This window comes from Coregonus clupeaformis, chromosome 15 (assembly GCF_020615455.1).
Source record: "Coregonus clupeaformis isolate EN_2021a chromosome 15, ASM2061545v1, whole genome shotgun sequence".
NCBI lineage: Eukaryota > Metazoa > Chordata > Actinopteri > Salmoniformes > Salmonidae > Coregonus > Coregonus clupeaformis.
The window spans coordinates 16,791,701-16,816,167 of record NC_059206.1 but is presented as its reverse complement, the minus strand read 5'-3'; the positions used below and the strand labels follow the sequence as shown (position 1 = coordinate 16,816,167).

General features: G+C 45.9%; 2 protein-coding genes across 2 annotated transcripts; one reads left to right on the top strand and one right to left on the bottom strand.

Moving 5' to 3' along the window:
• The first annotated feature begins 5,184 nt into the window (after positions 1-5,184).
• Positions 5,185-8,832, top strand: LOC121582678 (zinc finger protein 572-like). Its single transcript, XM_041898659.2, has one exon. It carries the CDS (start codon positions 5,669-5,671, stop codon positions 7,910-7,912), a length of 2,244 nt encoding a protein of 747 aa, XP_041754593.1. The 5' UTR covers positions 5,185-5,668; the 3' UTR covers positions 7,913-8,832.
• Positions 8,833-10,430: 1,598 nt separating this feature from the next.
• On the bottom strand, positions 10,431-12,451 carry LOC121582676 (claudin-4). Its single transcript, XM_041898658.2, has 2 exons — positions 12,371-12,451; positions 10,431-12,234 (listed from the first exon to the last, which is right to left on the bottom strand). The coding sequence occupies exons 1-2, from the start codon at positions 12,418-12,420 to the stop codon at positions 11,571-11,573; spliced, it is 714 nt and encodes a 237-aa protein (XP_041754592.1). The 5' UTR covers positions 12,421-12,451; the 3' UTR covers positions 10,431-11,570.
• Between the last annotated feature and the right edge of the window lie 12,016 nt (positions 12,452-24,467).

The following is a 24,467-nucleotide window of genomic DNA, read 5'->3' as shown; positions in this document are numbered from 1 at the left end:
CTCCAGTGTACACAAGCAGTATCCAACCTAACAAGCTCCAAAGCGGTAAGAAAAACTCACCCTTGTCTGGCCATGGCTTCAAAGCGAGTTAGCCTGGCGGCTGAATGAAACAGAGGAGAGATGCAGACCAGCCCCACGTTGGGCGCCATTTGTCGTATCGGGTGAATGGTGGCAATTATTGCTGATGAACAAAGGAGTCCGCTCATACTGAACTTGGATCATAAGGTTTATTCATATCACAAGCTTCAGCATAAGTGACAGATGTCATGACATCCGGAGAGCGACGCCTCAGAATGGCCGCTCTACCCTTTCATTGTCTAGCCCCTACTTATAAACAATGCAAAAAGATGGGTGGCTCCCTCTTCTGGCCAATCACCAGTCTCCCCTGGGGTGTCACCCTCCAAACGGGTACATTTGACCTAACATAAACAACATTCCATTTCTTCAAGAAAAACATTTAACAAAGGCATAATCCCAATACACGACACTGCACAGCTATTTTCAGGTCTCTCCAGAGATGTTCGATCAGGTTCAAGTCCAGGCTCTGGCTGGGCCACTCAATGACATTCAGAGACTTGTCCCCAAAGCCACTCCTGCGTTGTCTTGGCTGTGTGCTTAGGATCATTGTCCTGTTGGAAGATGAACCTTCACCCCAGTCTGAATTCCTGAGCGCTCTGGAGCAGGTTTTCATCAAGGATCTCTCTGTACTTTGCTCCGTTCATCTTTCCCTCGATCCTGACTAGTCTCCCACCTCCCTGACCAAGGCCCTTCTCTCCCGATTGCTCAGTTTGGCCGGGCCGCCAGCTCTAGGAGGAGTCTTGGTTGTTCCAACCTTCTTCCATTTAAGAATGATGGAGGCCACTGTGATCTTGGGGACCTTCAATGCTGCACACATTTTTTGGTACCTTTCCCCAGATCTGTGCCTCAACACAATCCTGTCTCGGAGCTCTACGGACAATTCCTTCGACCTCATGGCTTGGTTTTTGCTCTGATATGCACTGTCAACTGTGGGACCTTATATAGACAGGTTTGTGCCTTTCTAAATCATGTCCAATCAATTGAATTTACCACAGGTGGACTCCAATCAAGTTGTAGAAACATCTCATTTCGAGTCTCATAGCAAAGGGTCTGAATACTTATGTAAATAAGGTATTTCTGTTTTTTATTTTTAATACATTTGCAAAAAATCTAAAAACCTGTTTTCGCTTTGTCATCATGGGGTATTGGGTTTCGATTGCTGAGGATTATTTCTTTTTTAATCCATTTTAGAATAAGGCTTTAATGTAACAAAATGTGGAAAAAGTCAAGGGGTCTGAACACTTTCCAAAGGCACTCTATCTATCTATCTCTATTGTTTTGTCACACCCTGGCTCTGGGGACTCTATATGTTGAGCCAGGGTGTGTAGATTCTATGTGTTTGAGTTCTGTGTTGTAGTTCTATGTGTTCTATTTCTATGTTGGCCAGTGTGGTTCTCAATCAGAGGCAACGAGTGTCAGCTGTGGCTGGTTGTCTCTGATTGGGAACCACATTTAAACAGGCTGTTTTCCCACAATAGTTGTGGGATCTTGTTCCTTTTAGTTTGTTATGTGTTGGTTGTGTTTAACCTAGGACGTCACGTCATCGTTTATTGTTTTGTTCGTATTATCACTATAGATAATAAAGTATGTTCGCTCATAACGCTGCGCCTTGGTCTACTCCATTCAACGATCGTGACAGAAGATCCCACCATGCCAGGACCAAGCAGCGTGTCCAGGAGCAGGCAGCCTGGACATGGGAGGAAGCGCCGGGTAAGGAGCTGGAGAGGTTGGCGATGGCCCAGGTGGGCCAATTGTGGTCCTGGGAGGACATGCTCGGGGGAAAAGGGCCATGGGCTAAGGTTAAGGCCCTGGCGAGAGAGGAGCAACGGCGTCAACAGTGTCGTCGTCGGACGGACGAGAGGCAACCCCAAAATATTTTTAGGGGGGGGGCACACGGCATGGGCGACTGGGCAGCAGGAGGCTGCCACAGGGTGAATTGGGAGATTAGGAGAGGAGGCCACCGGGTTTGGGGGGCCAGGAGGCAGGTTGGCGGAGCCTGGATGGAGAGCAGAGCCAACTCCCCATACTCAGGCATGGCAGCATGAGACTGGGCAGGTTCCGGGGTATGTGGAGCTGCGTACTGTGCCACGAGTGGTCCGGCATAGTCCGGTACGTCCTGTGCGAGCATCCCGCACGTGTCGTGCGAAGGTGGGCATGCAGCCAGGACGGAGTGTGCCGGCTCAGCGCTCGTGGCCTCCAGTGCCTCTCCTCGGTCCCGGATATCCTGCGCCAGTGTCACGTGCTGTTATGTCAATACGGGTACACAGCCCTGTACGTCCTGTGCTGATGCCTCACACAGAGTGTGTGAAGGTAGGCATTCAGCCAGGACGGGTTGTGGCAGCTCTTCACTCCAGGCCTCCTATCCGTCTCCACAGCCCGGCCCGGCCTGTTCCTGCTCCTCGCACCAAGCCTACGGTGCGCGTCACCAGCCCGGTCCGGCCTGTTCCTGCTCCTCGCACCAAGCCTACGGTGTGCGTTGCCAGCCCGTCCCGGCCTGTTCCTGCCACTCGCACCAAGCCTACGGTGCGCGTCGCCAGCCCGGCCCGGCCTGTTCCTGCCGCTCGCACCAAGCCTACGGTGCGCGTCGCCAGCCCGGCCCGGCCTGTTCCTGCCACTCGCACCAAGCCTACGGTGCGCGTCGCCAGCCCGGCCCGGCCTGTTCCTGCCCCTCGCACCAAGCCTATGGTGCGCGTCGCCAGCCCGGCCCGGCCTGTTCCTGCCACTCGCACCAAGCCTGGGGTGCGAGTCATCAGCCCGGTAAGGCCCGTTCCTGCTCCACGCACCAAGCCAGGGGTGCGAGTCGTCAGCCCGGTAAGGCCCGTTCCTGCTCCACGCACCAAGCCAGGGGTGCGCATCGTCAGCCCGGTACGGCCCGTTCCGGCTCCACGCACCAAGCCAGGGGTGCGCATCGTCAGCCCGGTCCGGCCCGTTGCTGCTCCACGAACCAGGCCAGGGGTGCGCATCGTCAGCCCGGTCCGGCCCGTTCCTGCTCCACGCACCAAGCCAGGGGTGCGCATCGTCAGCCCGGTCCGGCCCGTTGCTGCTCCACGCACCAAGCCAGGGGTGCGCGTCGTCAGTCCGGCACAACCCGTGCCTGGGTCACTGGTGCCTGGTCGGGTACCGGTCAGCTGCTCCACACCGGAGCTTAAGCAATCCGCTCCTACGATGTCCAGTCCAGCTCCAGCCAGCGGGGCCAGACCGGACCAGGGGCGCTACGGGGGGATTATTGGAGGGTGGTGGGCAAGCCCGGAGTCGGAACCGCCTCCGAGGAGGAATGCCCACCCGGCCCTCCCCTGTTTGGTTTATGTTGAGGCGCGGTCGCAGTCCGCGCCTTTGGGGGGGGGGTACTGTCACACCCTGGCTCTGGGGACTCTATATGTTGAGCCAGGGTGTGTAGATTCTATGTGTTTGAGTTCTGTGTTTTAGTTCTATGTGTTCTATTTCTATGTTGGCCAGTGTGGTTCTCAATCAGAGGCAACGACGAGTGTCAGCTGTGGCTGGTTGTCTCTGATTGGGAACCACATTTAAACAGGCTGTTTTCCCACAATAGTTGTGGGATCTTGTTCCTTTTGGTTTGTTCCGTGTTGGTTGTGTTTAACCTAGGACGTCACGTCATCGTTTATTGTTTTGTTCGTATTATCACTATAGATAATAAAGTATGTTCGCTCAGAACGCTGCGCCTTGGTCTACTCCATTCAACGATCGTGACATGTTTACTCCAACAGCTGTATTGTTTTTAAAATTGTATGTAGTCAAAGAATTAGACACATCTTGATTTTAGATTTTTTTTTCTCCAAAATCCACAAGTAATCCACAAGTAAAACATAAACAGTTAAATTGGCTGATATAAGTTTAACTTCAACCCTGTTACGTTATTTGGCACTTACTATAGTCATTTATTTATTTTTTATTTTTATTTTTTTATTTAACCTTTATTTAACCAGGTAAGCCAGTTGAGAACAAGTTCTCATTTACAACTGCGACCTGGCCAAGATAAAGCAAAGCAGTGCGATAAAAACAACAACACAGAGTTACATATGGGGTAAAAAAACAAAGTAAAAAAATACAACAGAAAATATATATACAGTGTGTGCAAATGTAGCAAGTTATGGAGGTAAGGCAATAAATAGGCTATAGTGCAAAATAATTACAATTAGTATTAACACTGGAACGATAGATGTGCAAGAGATGATGTGCAAATAGAGATACAGGGGTGCAAAAGAGCAAAATAAATAACAATATAGGGATGAGGTAGTTGGGTGGGCTAATTTCAGATGGGCTGTGTACAGGTGCAGTGATCGGTAAGGTGCTCTGACAACTGATGCTTAAAGTTAGTGAGGGAGATAAGAGTCTCCAGCTTCAGAGATTTTTGCAATTCGTTCCAGTCATTTAACATCTTGAGATGAGATTTTTTATTTATTAAGTTGAATCACCATGCTGCTCAGATGTAGAGATGTTTAGAAAATGCAGCGTTACCCGCAAACCGTAATGCCTCAATCACACCTACAGTATTATTGCGCAAAATGGTATGCAGCATCATCTGGATATGTGTGCAACAAAATATCAACATTCACCTGCTACCATTTCTATCAAGCCGTCTACACATACAGTTTGACGCATACGTTCGATAAATCCAACGTTTGCAACACACAGAACGCACTGCAAACGCGAACGCAGCGTTCCATTGGAAATTAATGTAGTTCTGGTGTACCAAAATGCCAACACTGTTGGTGTGATCGAGGCGTAGGCTGGGATACGCGTCATCACACTCCCTCATCTGATTGGTGGGGTAGGCAGGCTTTTTAGAGCCGGCATCACACTCCCTCCTCTAATTGGTCAAGTAGGCGGGCCTTCTGATTCTGTGACTGTGGTAACTAGTGACGATCAATAGAAAACATTGAGAGAGGTGAAGCTGATGATGTTCATACGCTCAAACGCGTTCAGCCTACCGGAAATCCACAAGAAGAAGAACCTGATGACGTCGCTCTGTTTACATGTTACTTCCGTAGCTAGCTAGCACTAAACGTAAGTCGCTCTGGATAAGAGCGTTTGCTAAATGACTAAAAATTTAACAAATGTTGCTACTAGAGCAGTGATACTTATTCAAGTATTGCGCCTGCGCATCAATGTACTGCACTTGAGTTTGAATAATGAAGTCATAGGCTGTGTTCGAGTGTCAAAACCGCTATGTGTCATGGGTACACTGTGAATGATTGACTGATCTACAAATAACATTGAGTAGTTATTTATGATACAAAGTTATTTGTAGATCAGTCAGTCTCGATTCGCCTTTAAAATCGGCTGCAATGTCGAATGCGCCCCTAGTTCGTACAAGATTAAGTTATGTAAACTCCCCTTTTTTTGTGACAAAATGTGCAATTCACACTCCGACCTGTGAATGGCAGCAATACACAACACAGCGTCTGGTCTGCCGGAAACTCACAAGAAGAAATAAGTAATGTAAACGTTATCTATGCTTGAAGTATAATTCCTACCGTGCAATAGACACCGAAATCGCGGAGAAAAATCGACTAAAACATACTTTATTTGCTTGATATTGAGGATACTACGTTGATAGCTCTACCCCAAAATGGACCTGCCGCTGCAAATGGACAATTTCAATAGCACCATAGAGGATTGGGCTACATATATCGAGAGACTTGAGCAGTATTGCTTTGCTAACGATGTAGAACATGAAAGGAAAGTGGCGGTACTTCTAGGTGTAATGGGAGCAAAAACATATAACTTGCTATGTAGCCTTACAGCACCGACAAAGCCAGAAGAGAAGACCTTTAACGAGATTGTACATGTGTTACAGACTCATCTACATCCAAAGCCGCTGGTCATAGCCGAACGTTTCCTATTTCACAAACGGAATCAGCAAAAGACAGAGTCAATACCGGAGTACATTGCGGAGCTCCGCCAGCTCTCGCAGCATTGTCAGTTTGGACAGGGATTGTCAGATGCGCTCAGAGACAGGCTGGTATTTGGGTTACACAACGAGAGCACACAGAAACGTCTATTATCAGAAATAGATCTGACATTGGCGCGTGCATTGGAGATCGCCATTTCAATGGAAACTGCCGCAAAAGACGCAGGAGAGTTACAGAGGAAAAATACAGTTGCATGCACAGTGAACAAGTTTAACACCCGAGGTCAAGAGAAATCACAGGCATGCTTTCGGTGTGGTAAAAAGTCACATGACCCCACCGATTGCTGGTTTAAAGACAAAGACTGTAAACAATGTAACGAAAGAGGACACATACAGATAATGTGCAAATCGAACCAGAGTGATAAAAAGTCACCCAAAACAGGAAAGAGAGACGGAAATGTGCATCAGGTTACTGAAACTGATTTAAATGACTCTGATAAAGAAGACTTGTCATGTCTTGAACTTTTCTCTCATAAAGAGACAGATCGCAAAATAATCTGTGTGTCACCTGAGGTAGAGGGGGTGGCACTAAAGGACACAATGTTTGACAGCAAAGACAGTTTACATACAGACAGACAACTGCGTCAGAGAACTTTGGAGAAAGGGAAGGAAATGGCCACAATCTCTGATGACGATGATGGTGATGATGACTATGATGGTGGTGACGATTATGGTGATGATGATGATTATGGTGATGATGATGACTATGGTGATGATGATTATGATGGTGGTGACAGTAGTTATAAAGATGGTGATGATGATGCCTGTGACAACAGTTCCAAAACCAGAGACAAGCCCTACCACTGCATAGACTGTGGTAAGAATTTTACCAGAGTCTATCATTTAAAAAGACACAAGCAAACACATAGCAAAGAGAAATTTCACCACTGCTCCGATTGTGGTGAAAGCTTCACCCGACCGGAACATTTGAAAAAACACCAGCGAAGACATATGACTGACAAATCATACCATTGCACTAACTGTGATGAGCGTTTCTCTAAAGCAGCACAACTAAGAAGTCACATGAAAGTGCATGCCGGGGAAAAGCCTCACCTCTGCACCGACTGTGGGAAACTATTCCAGTCGTTACACGCATTTGAAAGACACCAGCAGAAACATACTGGAAAGATGCTTCACCAATGCTCGGACTGTGGTAAAGTTTTTACCCGAGCCTATCACTTGAGAAGACACCAGTATACACACAAAGAGAAGTCCAATCACTGCTCCGATTGTGGTAAGAGCTTCACTCGATTGGAACATCTAAAAAGACACCAGCGGAAACACAAGGAAAAGACACGTTACCACTGCTCTATGTGTGAGGAGAAGTTCTCTACACAGGCAATGTTAAATAGTCACCTGCAGGTACATGTTGGAGAGCTACCTCACCATTGCTCTGACTGTGGAAAGGCGTTCTCAGACAAAAGACAATTTGAAATCCACCAGAATAGACATCAGCGAAAAACTGTAAAAGAGAGGTCTTACCTCTGCAGTGACTGTGGAATGACTTTCAGCAAGCCAAGCGCATTTAAGGTGCACCAGAGATCTCACACAGGAGAAAAACCATACAGCTGCTCAGAGTGTGGGAAGAGTTTTGCCCAGTCCACCACACTCCGGATCCACCTCCAGTGGCACGCTGGGGAGAGGGCCAGCTACTCCTGCCCTGTCTGTGGGAAGACTTTCTCTCGCTCTAACAGCGTGAGGAGACACCAGATGGTTCACACAGGAGAGAGACCTCATGAGTGCCCCTGCTGTGGGAAACGCTGCTTCCGACGGAGTGCTCTGATCATACATATGAGGATTCACACTGGAGAGAAACCATACATTTGTTCTGAGTGCGGGAAGAGGTTCTCCCAAGATGGCGACCGGAAACGACACCAGATAAGACACCACCCTGACCTCTGACCTGAAGAGGACAGCAGGCACAGGCAGTCTTCAGTAGAGGCACACCAATCCGAAATCCACCATCAGCCCCTACCCTCCTAGCTCATACCCCCTAGCTCCTATACCAGGGGGTAGCAAACTCATTCCTGGACAGTCTAGTGGTTTTTATTATTTCCTTTCCATTTGTGTCCAATGAACACCTAGAAACGAGGTGAGGGGAGTTCCTAATCAAATACAAGGGAGGAGCGACAACTGGCAGACACTCGACCCTCCAGACATTGAGTTTGACATCCCTGCCCTCTACCCCCTGCTCCTAACATCTAGCTCCTAACCCCTAGCTCCTACTCCCTAACTCCTACCCCTAGTTCCTACGCCTAGCTCTTACCCCCTAGCTCCTACTCCCTAGCTCCTACTCCCTAGCTCCTACTCCCTAACTCCTACCCCTAGTTCCTACCCCTAGCTCCTACTCCCTAGCTCCTACCCCTAGCTCCTACCCAGTAGTGAAAATCTCATAGAATGTAACCATGGGTGAACCATTTCATGTCAGGTTGTCTGTTTTGTTTGCTTTTCCATTTCCTCCATTAATTATACAGTGTAATTTGAGATGTGCTGTACTGTGTTCAGAGAACTGTCCTGTAGTTCTCCCTTTCTGTTAGACTCACACTTGCTGCTTTCCAAATAACATATGACAAATGTTTTAGCCACAGGGTAATAAATGTTTGTGAACCACTGTGTTATTAGTTTGTGTTTCCATGCAGTCACTTTGAGTCAAGTTTAACAACCAGTAATACATTCATCAGTGCTTGTTTATGTCATTGCAAACCAGAAGGTGATAGTTGGGGTGTGCTGAGTTATCTGAGACTAGGATTACACACAGTCCCTCTATGTTTATGTATTCAGTAAGTATTCAGACCCATTCACCTTTTCCACATTTTGTTACATTACAGCCTTATTCTAAAATTGATTAAATTGTTGTTTTTTCCTCATCAATCTACCCACAATACCCCATAATGACAAAGCAAAAACAGGTTTTTATAAATTTTTGCAAATGTATTAAAAATAAAAATATCAAATTTACATAATTATTCAGACCCTTTACCCAGTACTTTGTTGAAGCACCTTTGGCAGTGATTACAGCCTAGAGTCTTCTTGGGTATGACGCTACAAGCTTGGCACACCTGTATTTGGGGAGTTTCTCCCATTCTTCTCCGCAGATCCTTTCAAGCTCTGTCAGGTTGGATGGGGAGCGTTGCTGCACATCTATTTACAGGTCTCTCCAGGTGGAGCAGATTTTCATGAAGGATCTCTCTGTACTGTACTCCGTTCATCTTTCCCTTGATCCTGAATAGTGTCCCAGTCCCTGCCGCTGAAAAACATCCCCACAGCATGAGGCTGCCACCACCATGCTTCACCGTAGGGATGGTATTGTCCAGGTGATGTGCGGTGCCTGGTTTCCTCCAGATGTGACGCTTGGCATTCAGGCCAAAGAGTTCAATATTGGTTTCATCAGACCAAAGCATCTTGTTTCTCATGGTCTGAGAGTCCTTTAGGTGCCTTTTGGCAAACTCCAAGCGGGCTGTCTTGTGCCTTTTACTGAGGAGTGGCTTCCATCTGGCCACTATACCATAAAGGCCTGATTGGTGGAGTGCTGCAGAGATGGTTGTCCTTCTGGAAGGTTATCCCATCTCCACAGAGGAGTTCTGGAGCTCTGTCAGAGTGACCATCGGGTTCTTGGTCACCTCCTGACCAAGGCCTTGCTACCCCGATTGCTTAGTTTGGCCGGACAGCCAGCTCTAGGAGGAGTCTTGGTTGTTCCAAACTTCTTCCATTTAAAAATGATGGAGGCCACTGTGTTCTTGGGGACCTTCAATGCTACAGACATTTTTTTGGTACCGTTCCCCAGATCTGTGCCTCGACACAATCCTGTCTCGGAGCTCTACGGACAATTACTTTGACCTCATGGCTTGGTTTTTGCTCTGACATGCACTGTCAACTGTGGGACCTTATATAGACACAGGTGTGTGTCTTTCCAAATCATGTCCAATCAATTGAATTTACCACAGGTGGACTCCAATCAAGTTGTAGAAACATCTCAAGGATGATCAATGGAAACAGGATGCACCTGAGCTCAATTTCGAGTCTCATAGCAAAGGGTCTGAATAGTTATGTAAATAAGGTATTTCTGTTTTTTATTTATTTATATAAATGTGCAATAAGTTCTAAAAACCTTTTTTCGCTTTGTCATTATGGGGTATTGTGTGTAGATTGATGAGGGAAAATGTATTTAATCATTTTTAGAATAAGGCTGTAACTTAACAAAATGGGGAAAAACTGAAAGGGTCTGAATTCTTTCCGAATGCACTGTAAATTGTATGTTTGTGTGTGGTGTAGAAGGTAAATGTAGAGAAACTTCAGGAATGCAACTGAAGCTGTATTGTGGAATGTGCTTAATAAACAGTCAATAGTACATTATATTTGAATAATAATAGCCTAATGCACATGTAACAGACAATAATACTACACGGAAACACAAGGGGGATTGTGATTTAATTTTTATTATAAAATATAAATTGCCCAATAGTTTAAAGAGGTTTAGGAAAACAGATAGGAGCACAGTCAGCTTGCTATACAGTACAATACAACAGCATTCAAATGCAAATAAGCTCATTTGATCATCATATGAGTGCACATTTTTCTGAGTAGCATTCACTGCTTACAAAGGACGAGGCTAGTGTGGGAACCTAAACTTATTAACTATGTAGAAAACCAGTCCCTGCTTACATGTATGTGGCTATTTACAACTTACAAGCAGACACTAAAGGGGGTTGAGAACAATAGGCTTTATTCACAGAGCGCACGGACCGTGACAGACCACTCTGGCGAGACAATAGCCTAGCGTCAAATGAAAACAACATAAACGTTAAAACATCTTACAATAAGCCTGTATAATACTGATAAAATAGTAATATGCAAATACAGGAGTTTATAAAAACGCTACACAACAAATAGGTCCCACTGGGCACAGACATCGTAAAAATAAAATAAAAAATGTATAGTTTTCATTTACATGTGGTTGATTTGTCAACTAACGTGAATTTAACGTGAGATCAACCAAAAAAGATCACCCTGTCATTGAATTTCGTTTAAAAGTTGTGTGAAAAATACGACATTCCCTTAGTTGATGACTTTTTGCAAATCCAATCAATTTTCCACGTTGATTCAACATCATCACGTTGCATTTTTGGTTGAAATGACGTGGAAACGGTTGATTCAACAGTTTCAATGTCTTTGTCGTTAGCTGCGCTCTCGGAGTGTATGGGTTCTATTGCATTGGCAACATTTTTGTTTTTATTTTCTGGTCGCTAGACCCCTATACAAAGTTGTAGCCTACAACACACACAAATCTATGTTCGAAAAAAATACATTGACTTCAAACTGAGGAAGTTAAAGTTGGGTGAAGTCGGCATGCGTAACGGACAATCAAACCAAATGAAAAAAGTATCCTGATATCGACTAGCGTCTAGCCTACACATAATGTCCCTGTATCAAAGCCCCCGTTCTAGATGACCACAATAAAGACAACGTATGTGATGGGCATCAAACAAGCTAAGTAGACATTAACTTGTCTGTCCGGCTCCTGTGCCAAGTTTGGATGTGGGCAAAACTCTCTTCTCATCGCCTACACATAATGTCTTTTGTCGAAGTGTCCGTTGGCTGAGATGGTCTTGGTGGGGGCATAATTGATGGGATAGGCGCTCTTGCCCCCCTGGGGACAGGAGCAGCACAGCAGGGTTCCCCCCAGAAGGAGCAGGGCTGTGGCGGCCCAGCCGATGTAGATGGCCGCTCCTATCTCCCTCTTCTTGGACGAGGACACATCTGGGTTGTAGAAGTCTACTATGATGTTATTGGCCATCCAACAGAGGGGAATCAACACCAATAGACCGCTGATTATGTAGACCACCCCACCGGCGTTCACCACTTTGGCTTTCACCGATTCGGTCTTGATGCAGTTAGTGCACTGCGCCCCGGCTATGGTCAACACCAGCCCAGCCACCCCAAGAACCGCCGCGATCACCGTGAGAGCGCGCGCCGTCTGCAGGTCCTGGCTGAGCGCGAGCACCGAGTCGTGCATCTTGCACTGCATCTGGCCCGTGCTCTGCACCACGCACGACATCCAGAGCCCGTCCCAGGTGGTCTGCGCGACCACGATATTCATATCGATGAACGCCGTCACCTTCCACATGGGCAGTCCGCAAGCGACCATGACCAGGAGCGATCCCAGTAGGCACAACCCCATCCCAAGAAACTCCAGACAAGCAGAGAGCATGGTGAGCCTTTTTCTTCTTTAAAATAGGAAGAGGAGATTGAATAAAAATTGGATTTAATATCCACTAGAATATCAGAAAAACATCTTTCTCCTATTCGCTGTAGAAATGTTAAGCTTGTAATAGATGATCAAAGAGATGTTAGGAGATTAACCTGTTTAGTAAGGTATATAGGCTCTCAAGCAGGACAGGATATGTGTACATCGCTGGCTGAATCCACTCTGTGCAGGATGGGGTGCGGGGTTTGTCATTTATGGGACGGTTATTCGTACGCTACAGTTCAGAGCGACAGTTACACGAATATGTCGAAACAATGCGGACAGATTTTGAGCCAACCAGCGGCAAGCACGATCTCCACTTCAGCCAATGAGCAGGCAGAAGTTGCATCCAGAGAGACAAGAGTTTCGTGAGGAGAGAGAGGGAGATGGTGTGCGTGTGGCAGTAACAGAAAAATAAACACAACGGATGTGCAGGTTGCCCCCATGATTGACCAGGCTCTATCTGAACTACAGTCTACCTTCATTGTATTAAATAAAAACTTTATTGACCTGAAATTTGTATTGAATGCAGGTAAAACTAAGTATATGTTGTTCTCTAGAGCAGTGGTTCTCAATCCTGGTCCTGGGGACCCAAATGGGTGCACATTTTTGTTTTTGCCCTAGCACTACACACGGATCCAGCTCCACGAAGGGGCTAAAGGGGGCGTAGCCCCCTCAGTTTTTGTTTTATGTCCCTATGTAAAAATAGCAAACAAGTTAAAACGATTGAGTGACAGGTTGGCGCAAAATAAATATGTATCTCCAATGTGTCAGCACAATGGACAGGGCGCACAGTGGTGTGTGTGTAGGGGGGCTATGGAAAGCCACTGGGCGGTTAGGTATGACTCCTTTGGGTTTTCCATAAAAAGCGGGGGAAAAACGCTTCTCATCTCTGTGGTAGGCAAAGTGAAAAACGTGATACGCCTCCGCATGTAATATTTGATTTCGAGGGCAGGGTCAAGTTTACTGTTGAAGCTGCTTCACTCAACTCTGCATCACACCCCACCACTACCAAGTTTAGTTAGCTTCTTAGCTAGCTGTAAAAAGTGTTAGCTAAATAGGCTAAGGGTAATAACGTTATCTCGAACCAGCTAATCTGCCACGATGGATATCAGAAATTGGCTTCGCCAAAGTTCCTAAACAAAGGAGAAGGAAAGCGATGAGCAGCAGCAGCAGCATCAAACCACTGAGGTCATCGCCAAGCCCAGCAGCGATGATGCTGCCGAGTTCCAGCTAGCTCCATGTGCAGAGCCTACCCACCCTTCCACAAGTGCCGCCTGGATAATGGCTCCACAGCCGCCTCCACCTCCGACTGTTCCTGATGATCTTGGAACAGAGGAGCCAGCCAAGGTTAGCCTAAAATCCTACCCTAGCCGCAGGTTTTCTGTCCAAAAACATTCATTTAACAGCAACTGGTCCTTAGGAAGAGAGTGGCTGGAATACTTGCTTACTGCAGGGCATTTTGTTTCCCATGTCGAAAGTTCTCTGTTGGGTCCAGTGCTAACGCAGACAAGGCCTTCACCCAAGCTGTGTATTCTAACTGGAAGAATGCTATTGATAGTACCAAAGCCTTTTGATTTGCGAGGCAGGCATCAAGCAAATAGCATTTGAAATGCTCTGCACTGTGGAAAGAAAAAAGTAGTTCGAAGTGCTATGGGAACATCGGTGTCAACACAAATACACGCATGTACAGTGCATTCGGAAATTATTCAGACCCCTTGACTTTTTCCACATTTTGTTATGTTACAGCCTTATTCTAAAATGGAATAAATAATTCCCCCCCCTCATCAATCTACACACAATACCCCATACTGACAAAGCGAAAGCAGGTTTTTAGAAATATTTGCAAATGTATAAAAAATATAAAACAGAAATACCTTATTTACATAAGTATTCAGACCCTTTGCTATGAGACTCGAAATTGAGCTCAGGTGCATCCTGTTTCCATTGATCATCCTTGAGATGTTTCTACAACTTGATTGGAGTCCGCCCGTGGTAAATTCAATTGATTGGACATGATTTGGAAAGGCACACACCTGTCTACAGTGCATCCGGAAAGTACTTAGACCACTTGATTTTTTCCACATTTTGTTATGTTACAGCCTTATTCCAAAATGGATTAATTTGTTTTTTTCCCCTCATCAATCTACACACAATACCCATAATGACTCTATTTTTTTAGAGTTTCTCCCATTCTTCTCTGCAGATCCTCTCAAGCTCTGTCACGTTGGGTGGGGAGTGTCGATGCACAGCTATTTTCAGGTCTCTCCAGAGATGTTAGATCGGGTTCAAGTCCGGGCTCTGGCTGGGCCACTCAAGGACATTCAGAGACTTGTCCTGAAGCCACTTCTGCGTTGTCTTGGCTGTGTGCTTAGGGTCGTTGTCCTGTTGGAAGGGGAACCTTCGCCCCAGTCTGAGGTCCTGAACGCTCTGGAGCAGGTTTTCATCAAGGATCTCTCTGTAATTTGCTCCGTTCATCTTTCCCTCGATCCTGACTAGCCTCCCAGTCCCTGCCGCTGAACAACATCCCTACAGCATAATGCTGCCACCACCATGCTTCACCGTAGGGATGGTGCCAGGTTTCCTCCAGACGTGACGCTTGGCATTCAGGCCAAACAGTTCAATCTTGGTTTCATCAAACCAAATAATCTTGTTTCTCATGGTCTGAGAGTCCTTTACGTGCCTTTTGGCAAACTCCAAGCGGGCTGTCATGTGCCTTTTACTGAGGAGTGGCTTCAGTCTGGTCACTCTACCATAAAGGCCTGATTGGTGGAGTGCTGCAGAGATGGTTGTACTTCTGGAAGGTTCTCCTATCGCCACAGAGGAACTCTGGAGCTCTGTCAGAGTGACCATCGGGTTGTTGGTCACCTCCCTGACCAAGGCCTTCTTCCCCGATTGCTCAGTTTGGCCTGGCATCAAGCTCTAAGAAGAGTCTTGGTGGTTCCAAACTTCTTCCATTTAAGAATGATGGAGGCCACTGTGTTCTTGGGGACCTTCAATGCTGCAGAAATGTTTTGGTACCCTTCCCCAGATCTTTTCCTCGACACAATCCTGTCTCCGAGCTCTACGGACAATTCCTTTGACCTCATGGCTTGGTTTTTGCTCTGACATGCACTGTCAACTGTGGGACCTTATATAGACAGGTGTGTGCCTTTCCAAAGTATGTCCAATCAATTGAATTTACCACAGGTGGACTCCAATCAAGTTGTCGAAACATCTCAAAGATGATCAGTGGAAACAGGATGCACCTGAGCTCAATTTCAAGTCTCATAGCAAAGGATCTGACTACTTATGTAAATAAGGTATTTATGTTTTTTTATTTTTGATAAATTAGCAAATATTTCTAAAAACCTGCTTTCGCTTTGTCAGTATGGGGTATTGTGTGTAGATTGATGAGGGGGGGAAATTATTTATTCAGAAAGTATACTTAATCAATGTTATGATGGCACTAGCGTCATGTCAGCTAAAAAGGGGGGCATGCAGAAAATATTGCAGGACAAAGTAAACAGAGAAGTACTTTATGTTCAATGTTTCAACTATGCTTCACATGGTGGTCGATTATGCAATGTCATCAGAGAATGCACTGGAGGACTTTTTGAATTTCTGTGCCTCACTGTACAAGTTCTTAAAGAAACCAACAGTGGCTGCCCTGTACACCGGAGAAACCTTGAAAAGGCTACTGGATCAAAGGTGGACCGGACACCTGACTACTGTGTCAGTGGCTGTTAAAAGTTGTGACGGAAGTGTGAAGTTCCTCTCTGACATCGAATGCATGCGTTCCTACAACACATAATTAAGACTCGAGGCTACAGGGCTGCTGAAGGCGGTGACAGAACCCGGCTTTAAGTTTATAGCCACCATGGTGCACAGAATTTTCAGTCTACTCGATCCTCCAAACAAATTACTCCAGGCAAAAGCAATGGATCTTTACACTGGAGTCAAAGTGGTCCGCACTGCGTTGGAGTGCATCGAGAAGCTGAGGTGCGATAGTGAGTGCCACTGACACACCTCCACCAGCTCCAATCAAACGACGACATTATGTAAGTACAAATCTCCAGCAGTACGTGGTGGATAGTACAGTAGGCCAGCAGGACAGAGGAGAAGAGACTGAGTGTAAAAGACTGTTATTCAGCACGTTGGATGCTGTCAATGGTGAAATGTCAAAACGATTCAGGGAACGCAACAGCCAACTGGAGGAGGCCCTGTGTGCCCTTGACCAAGAGAGCCATGGGTTTCTAGATGTGAAAAAGGTGAAACCACTGCTGGATCTAAGCAAAACAGATTTGGTGGAAGCTGAGTTTAGTGTTGCTCGCCAGTTTTTGCACACTGAAATCACCCGCTTTGGCTCCAATGTGGACAAATGGACCCTACTTGATATCCTGCAACGATTCTCTGGGCCGGTCTCCGCTATGCCGAACATGCTTACTGCACTGAAACATGGACTGACTTTTGGGGCGTCCACAGCTACATGCAATAACTAATTTTCCACTTTGACAAATGTGTTCAGTCAGCACAGAAGAAGCATGCTACACCCGAGGAAAGCTCAACTAATCCAACTGGCATTTGAGGGGGCTCTTACAATAAGATTTAGGGGAGAATGGAATGATCAATTACTCAGGAAGTTCCACAGAGCATCAAGGAGGCTGCAACTCTTTTGAAAAGATAAGATTGAAACAATCTAGCTGCTTGGTTGATCAAAATCTTGCTTTAATGTGTAGGACGCTGTCCATGGTGCTGATAGAGCGCAGCAGATATTTCGTGCCATAGACAGGTTGGTTGTTTAGCAACAAAACCGACACGGGCGCAACTATGGGGCAAAACATAAATACATTTGCACAATGTTTTTATTTAAAAAATAATTTGTTTATTTCTATTTAATCTTTATTGAACTAGGCAAGTCAGTTAAGAACAAATTCATATTTACAATGATGCCTAGCTAGCGAATTTTTGCCATATTAGCATTGATATGAAATCAGTCAAAACACCTCAACACAAGACATGGTATCAAGAACAAGATGATACGAGCTGAAACAAGCCACTTACGACTCCTCACATGGCAGTTTCTAGTCATTCTTGCTAGCAATCTGGCCATCCAGAATCAAAACAACATGCTGACTTCTGCCCCATGGAAGCGTGCACATCATTTTCATGACATTGTTGGCCAACCCATCTATTGAACCTGTCACTTCTTGGTCAAAAGCATTTGAACTTTTATGGAATTCAATATAATTCCAATGCAAGAACCCTGGGTAAAGCTACATATCCGTATGTTTCATCATAGAAATAGATACATTCCCTTATGGTTTTCTTGGTAGCCTATTGGTTTTCGTTGCTGTAAAAGGAACTGCACGTTTTAATAATTTTTTTATGCCTGCGCTACAGACGGCTACAGTGGGGAAAAAAAGTATTTAGTCAGCCACCAATTGTGCAAGTTCTCCCACTTAAAAAGATGAGAGAGGCCTGTACTTTTCATCATAGGTACACATCAACTATGACAGACAAAATGAGAAAAATAATTCCTGAAAATCACATTGTAGGATTTTTAATGAATTTATTTGCAAATTATGGTGGAAAATAAGTATTTGGTCAATAACTAAAGTTTCTCAATACTTTGTTATATACCCTTTGTTGGCAATGACACAGGTCAAACATTTTCTGTAAGTCTTCACAAGGTTTTCACACACTGTTGCTGGTATTTTGGCCCATTCCTCCATGCAGATCTCCTCTAGAGCAGTGATGTTTTGGGGCTGTCGCTGGGCAACACAGACTTTCAACTCCCCTCCAAAGATTTTCTATGGGGTTGAGATCTGGAGACTGGCTAGGCCACTCCAGGACCTTGAAATGCTTCTTACGAAGCCACTCCTTCGTTGCCCGGGCGGTGTGTTTGGGATCATTGTCATGCTGAAAGACCCAGCCACGTTTCATCTTCAATGCCCTTGCTGATGGAAGGAGGTTTTCACTCAAAATCTCACGATACATGGCCCCATTCATTCTTTCCTTTACACGGATCAGTCGTCCTGGTCCCTTTGCAGAAAAACAGCCCCAAAGCATGATGTTTCCACCCCCATGCTTCACAGTAGGTATGGTGTTCATTGGATGCAACTCAGCATTCTTTGTCCTCCAAACACGACGAGTTGAGTTTTTACCAAAAAGTTCTATTTTGGTTTCATCTGACCATATGACATTCTCCCAATCCTCTTCTGGATCATCCAAATGCACTCTAGCAAACTTCAGACGGGCCTGGACATGTACTGGCTTAAGCAGGGGGACACGTCTGGCACTGCAGGATTTTCAGTCCCTGGCGGCGTAGTGTGTTACTGATGGTAGGCTTTGTTACTTTGGTCCCAGCTCTCTGCAGGTCATTCACTAGGTCCCCCCCGTGTGGTTCTGGGATTTTTGCTCACCGTTCTTGTGATCATTTTGACCCCACGGGGTGAGATCTTGCGTGGAGCCCCAGCTCGAGGGAGATTATCAGTGGTCTTGTATGTCTTCCATTTCCTAATAATTGCTCCCACAGTTGATTTCTTCAAACCAAGCTGCTTACCTATTGCAGATTCAGTCTTCCCAGCCTGGTGCAGGTCTACAATTTTGTTTCTGGTGTCCTTTGACAGCTCTTTGGTCTTGGCCATAGTGGAGTTTGGAGTGTGACTGTTTGAGGTTGTGGACAGGTGTCTTTTATACTGATAACAAGTTCAAACAGGTGCCATTAATACAGGTAACGAGTGGAGGACAGAGGAGGCTCTTAAAGAAGAAGTTACAGGTCTGTGAGAGCCAGAAATCTTGCTTGTTTGTAGGTGACCAAATACTTATTTTCCACCATAATTTGCAAATAAATTCATAAAAAATCCTACAATGTGATTTTCTGGAAAAGAAATTCTCAATTTGTCTGTCATAGTTGACGTGTACTTATGATGAAAATTACAGGCCTCTCTCATCTTTTTAAGTGGGAGAACTTGCACAATTGGTGGCTGATTAAATACTTTTCCCCCCCACTGTATTTAGGTCCACTAATACAGGACTAGTAAAGGCCCAGTGCACTACTTGTGTTGAAAAACATTTATTTATATATATAAAAAATAATATTCTATTTTTAGGGGGTGCTGCAGCATTGCTTAATTGATTACGTGGGTCCAATTTGATTCACAGAAGTGTATTGTGCCATATCACAATGTGTTGCTGAACTCATGAGTGAGTGGCATGATTTTCCATGTTTGAAGCCAGCATGTATAGGCCTATTTATTTGGCAAGACAGCTGTGTATGGCTACATCTCACTGTAGTAGGTTATTTGGTTCTCCATTCACCTTTTGTTTACTGTGTGTGTTTACTGTTAATGTAACTAACCTAAATATACAGTACTAGTCAAAAGTTTGGACACACATTCAAGGGTTTTTCTTTATTTGCACTATTTTCTACATTGTAGAATAATAGTGAAGACATCAAAAGGATGAAATAACACATATGGAATCATGTAGTAACCAAAAAATTGTTAAACAAATCAAAATATATGTTATATTTTTGATTCTTCTAAGTAGCCATCCTTTGCCTTGATGACAGCTTTGCACACTCTTGGCATTCTCTCAACCAGCTTCATGAGGAATGCTTTTCCAACAGTCTTGAAGGAGTTCCCACATATGCTGAGCACTTGTTGGCTGCTTTTCCTTCACTCTGCGGTCCAACTCATCCCAAACCATCTCAATTGGGTTGAGGTCGGGTGATTGTGGAGGCCAGGACATCTGATGCAGCACTCCATCACTCTCCTTTGTCAAATAGCCCTTACACAGCCTGGAGGTGTGTTTTGGGTCATTGTCCTGTTGAAAAACAAATGATAGTTCCACTAAGCGCAAACCAGATGGGAGGGCGTATCGCTGCAGAATTCTGTGGTAGCCATGCTGGTTAAGTGTGCCTTGAATTCTAAATAAATCACAGACAGTGTCACCAGCAAAGCACCCCCACATCACCACACCTCCTCCTCCATGCTTCACGGTGGGAACCACACATGTGGAGATCATCCGTTCACCTACTCTGCGTCTCACAAAGACACAGCGGTTGGAACCAAAAATCTCAAATCTGGACTCATCAGACCAAAGGACAGATTTCCAATGGTCTAATTTCCATTACTTGTGTTTGTTGGCCAAAACAAGTCTCTTCTTCTTATTGGTGTCCTTTAGTAGTGGTTTCTTTGCAGCAATTCGACCATGAAGGCCTGATTCACTCAGTCTCCTCTGAACAGTTGATGTTGAGATGTGTCTGTTACTTGAACTCTGTGAAGCATTTAATTGGGCTGCAATCTGAGGTGCAGTTAACTCTAATGAATTTATCCTCTGCAGCAGAGGTAACTCTGTGTCTTCCTTTCCTGTGGCGTTCCTCATGAGAGCCAGTTTCATCATAGCCGTTGATGGTTTTTGCGACTGCACTTGAAGAAACTTTCAAAGTTCTTGAAATGTTCCGTGTTGACTGACCTTCATGTCTTAAATTAATGATGGACTGTCGTTTCTATTTGCTTATTTTAGCTGTTCTTGCCATAATATGGACTTGGTCTTTTTCTAAATAGGGTGATCTTCTGTATACCACCCCTACCTTGTCAAAACACAACTGATTGTCTCAAATGCATTAAGAAGGAAAGAAATTCCACAAATTAACTTTTAACAAGGCACTCCTGTTAATTGAAATGCATTCCAGGTGACTACCTGGAGCTGGTTGAGAGAATGCCAAGAGTGTGCAAAGCTGTCATCAAGGCAAAGGATGGCTACTTTGAAGAATCTCAAATAACATATATCTTGATTTGTGTAACACTGTTTTGGTTACTACATGATTCCATATGTGTCATTTCATAGTTTTGATGTCTTCACTATTATTCTACAATGTAAAAAATAGTAAAAATAAAGAAAATCCCTTGAATTAGTAGGTGTGTCCAAACTTTTGACTGGTGCTGTAGATTGTGTCATGCCTTTATCCATCTGATATTTTGTATACTAGGCCTACTACTTGGTACCGCTGTTTTGTTCTATTCACATTCATTTGTTCACATTGTCGGTATTCTAAGCCAAACTGGTATTCAGTATTTTTGTTTGCATGCATGAATAACCAGGATACTACTTTCAGCATTTAGTTTAGATTATTTTGGTAAAACAGGTTGTCACGTTCGTTGAATACAGGATTGGACCAAGATGCAGCGTGGTATGCGTACATGTTCGTTTATGAAATACCGAACAAAACAACAAAAGCAACGTAACGTGAAGTTCTACAGGCTAACATCAAACAAGCCCAAACACACAGAAACAAGATCCCACAACATAGGTAGGCAACATGGCTGCCTAAGTATGATCCCCAATCAGAGACAACGATCGACAGCTGCCTCTGATTGGGAACCACACCCGGCCAACATAGATCTACAATATCTAGATCTACACATAGAAATTCACACCCTGACCAAACCAACTAAAGAAAACCGGGCTCTCAAGGCCAGGGCGTGACAGTCCCCCCCCCAAAGGTGCGTACTCCGGCCGCACCAACCTGACTCATTAGGGGAGGGTCCGGGTGGGCATTCAGCCTCGGTGGCGGCTCCGGCTCCGGGCGTGACGTCCTCTCCCTTTCTGCCTGCCCGTTGCACCCCTGGTCCGGTCTGGACCTCGGTGCGATGCTTCCCCTCTCAGTCCTCCCACGATGCACCAAGCCCTGTCTGGACCCTGGTGTGGGAGGCCCCGACCCTGGAGAGGGGCTGACGTCTGGGCCTGGACCGGCAATCCCCCCACGATGCACCAAGCCCTGTCTGGACCCTGGTGTGGGAGGCCCCGACCCTGGAGAGGGGTTGACGTCTGGTTCTGGAGTGGAGCCGCTGACCGGAGCTGAACTGGACCCCGGTGGATCGGACTGCTCTGGCTCTGGACTGGAGCGGAGCAGCTGACCGGAGCTGGACTGGGCACCGGTGGAGCGGACTGCTCTGGCACTGGAGTAGAGCTGCTGACCGGAGCTAGACCAGGCACCGGTGGAGCGGACTGCTCTGGCACCAGCCGTACCGGGCTGGGGACACGCACCACTGGTCTGGTGCGAGGAGCAGGTACGGGGCGTACCGGGCTGGTGACACGCACCACTGGTTTAGTGCGGGGAGTAGATACGGGCCGTACCGGGCTGGGGAGGCGCACTGGTGACACAGTGCGTAGAACCGGAGCAGGATATACTGGACTGTGGAGGCGCACTGGAGGTCTGGAGTTTAAAGCTGGCACAACCCGTCCTGGCTGGATGCCCACTTTTGCACGGCACGTGCGGGGCGCTGGCACAGGGCGCACTGGGCTGTGAATGCGCACTGGCGACACAGTGCGTAGGACTGGCGCAGGATATACTGGACCGAGGAGACGTACTGGAGACCAGGAGCGTTGAGCCGGCACAACCCGTCCTGGCTGGATGCCCACTTTTGCACGGCACGTGCGGGGCACTGGCACAGGACGCACTGGGCTGTGAAGGCGCACTGGCGACACAGTGCGTATCTCCGCATAACTTGGTTCCTCAATGAACACACGCTCCTTACAGCGAGTGCGGGTAGTTGGCTCTGGTCTGCCCCCTGGCTCCGCCAACCACCCTGTGTGCCTCCCCAATTTTTTTTCTTGGGGCTGTCTCTCGGCCTTCCTTCGTTGTCGGCACTGTTGGCGTCGCCATTGACCCTCTCCTACCTGGGCTTCTACCTTCGCCCAGGGTCCTTTACCAACAAATATCTCCTCCCAAGACCACATCTTCCCCACCTGTGTCCAGGGTGTTTGCTCCTCCTGGGCACGCTGCTTGGTCCTTTGGTGGTGGGATCTTCTGTCACGTTCGTTGAATACAGGATTGGACCAAGGTGCAGCGTGGTATGCGTACATGTTTGTTTATTAAATAAACACTGAACAAAACAACAAAAGCAACGTAACGTGAAGTTCTACAGGCTAACATCAAACAAGCCCAAACACACAGAAACAAGATCCCACAACATAGGTAGGCAACATGGCTGCCTAAGTATGATCCCCAATCAGAGACAACGATCGACAGCTGCCTCTGATTGGGAACCACACCCGGCCAACATAGATCTACAATATCTAGATCTACACATAGAAATTCACACCCTGACCAAACCAACTAAAGAAAACCGGGCTCTCAAGGCCAGGGCCTGTCTGTACGGCTGCATTCACATAGGCTTTTTGTAATAGGGGAATTGCCATATCTATTTTGTAGCCTATATTCTTTACCAAATTGCTTTTTTGGAGGGCACTGTCCATTGTGCTGATACAGCACGGCAGAGATCGACTATAGATTTCAAAAGCACTCAATGATCTCGGAGTCCCTGCATTTAAACTTTATGTTTATTGTGCAGTGGCAGTCGTTGCCATTTAAGATGAGGGAGGACAATTTCTTTTTTTAATGAGCATGGCCTTATTTCTATTACAGCATATTGGATGACTGTCATTCATTATTCATTCACCCAGCTCAATGTAACATCGGTAAATTTAGGCTACTACATGATACTCGAATTTTCCCTATAACCATCATGAGGTTGCTACAACCTAGCCTAAGAATGAACGTTTACAACGTAGGTGCATAGGTCGAGAGAAATTTGAGTAATCAAGGTGACAGACACTGACACATTCAATACCGCCTTGCACACTCTTGCCTGCATCAAGCTGATCTAGGGTGTAAACATTAGTCCGTTGCAAACGAGTTTCTATTGGACAAATTCCATTTAGAAACGTTTTTCAACAGAATCGGCGGAATGAATACACCCCTGATCACACACAAACACAGTTCACTTTCAGAGCAGCCACATACAAACAGCATGATCCCTTTGATCGTTGTATAATTCCTTCTCACATCTATGCATTCATCTCCTCTCACCTTTTTCCTTCGCTTGTGGACTTCAGTGCACAACACATCAGCTGTCTGTGACCAGTCGAAAAAAAAACTACAATCATGCAGTACAGTGTACAGTCAGCAAGCAGTTTAGCATTTACACCAGCGGGCCCTGGTGGGAATACATTTATAAAACCAAAAGCTTTCCTTGACTTGGAAGAGCTCCACTGTTGGATAGCCATAGCCAGCTAGCTAACATAGCATCCCTGTCTGTTTGAGCTGGGTGTTTTATGTAGGCTAAACTAGCTAGCTAATAAATGTTCAACTGTTGTCTTTCTCTCTCTTTGAGTCAACTACTGACCACATTTTCTGCACTGCAGTGCTAGTTAGCTGTAGCT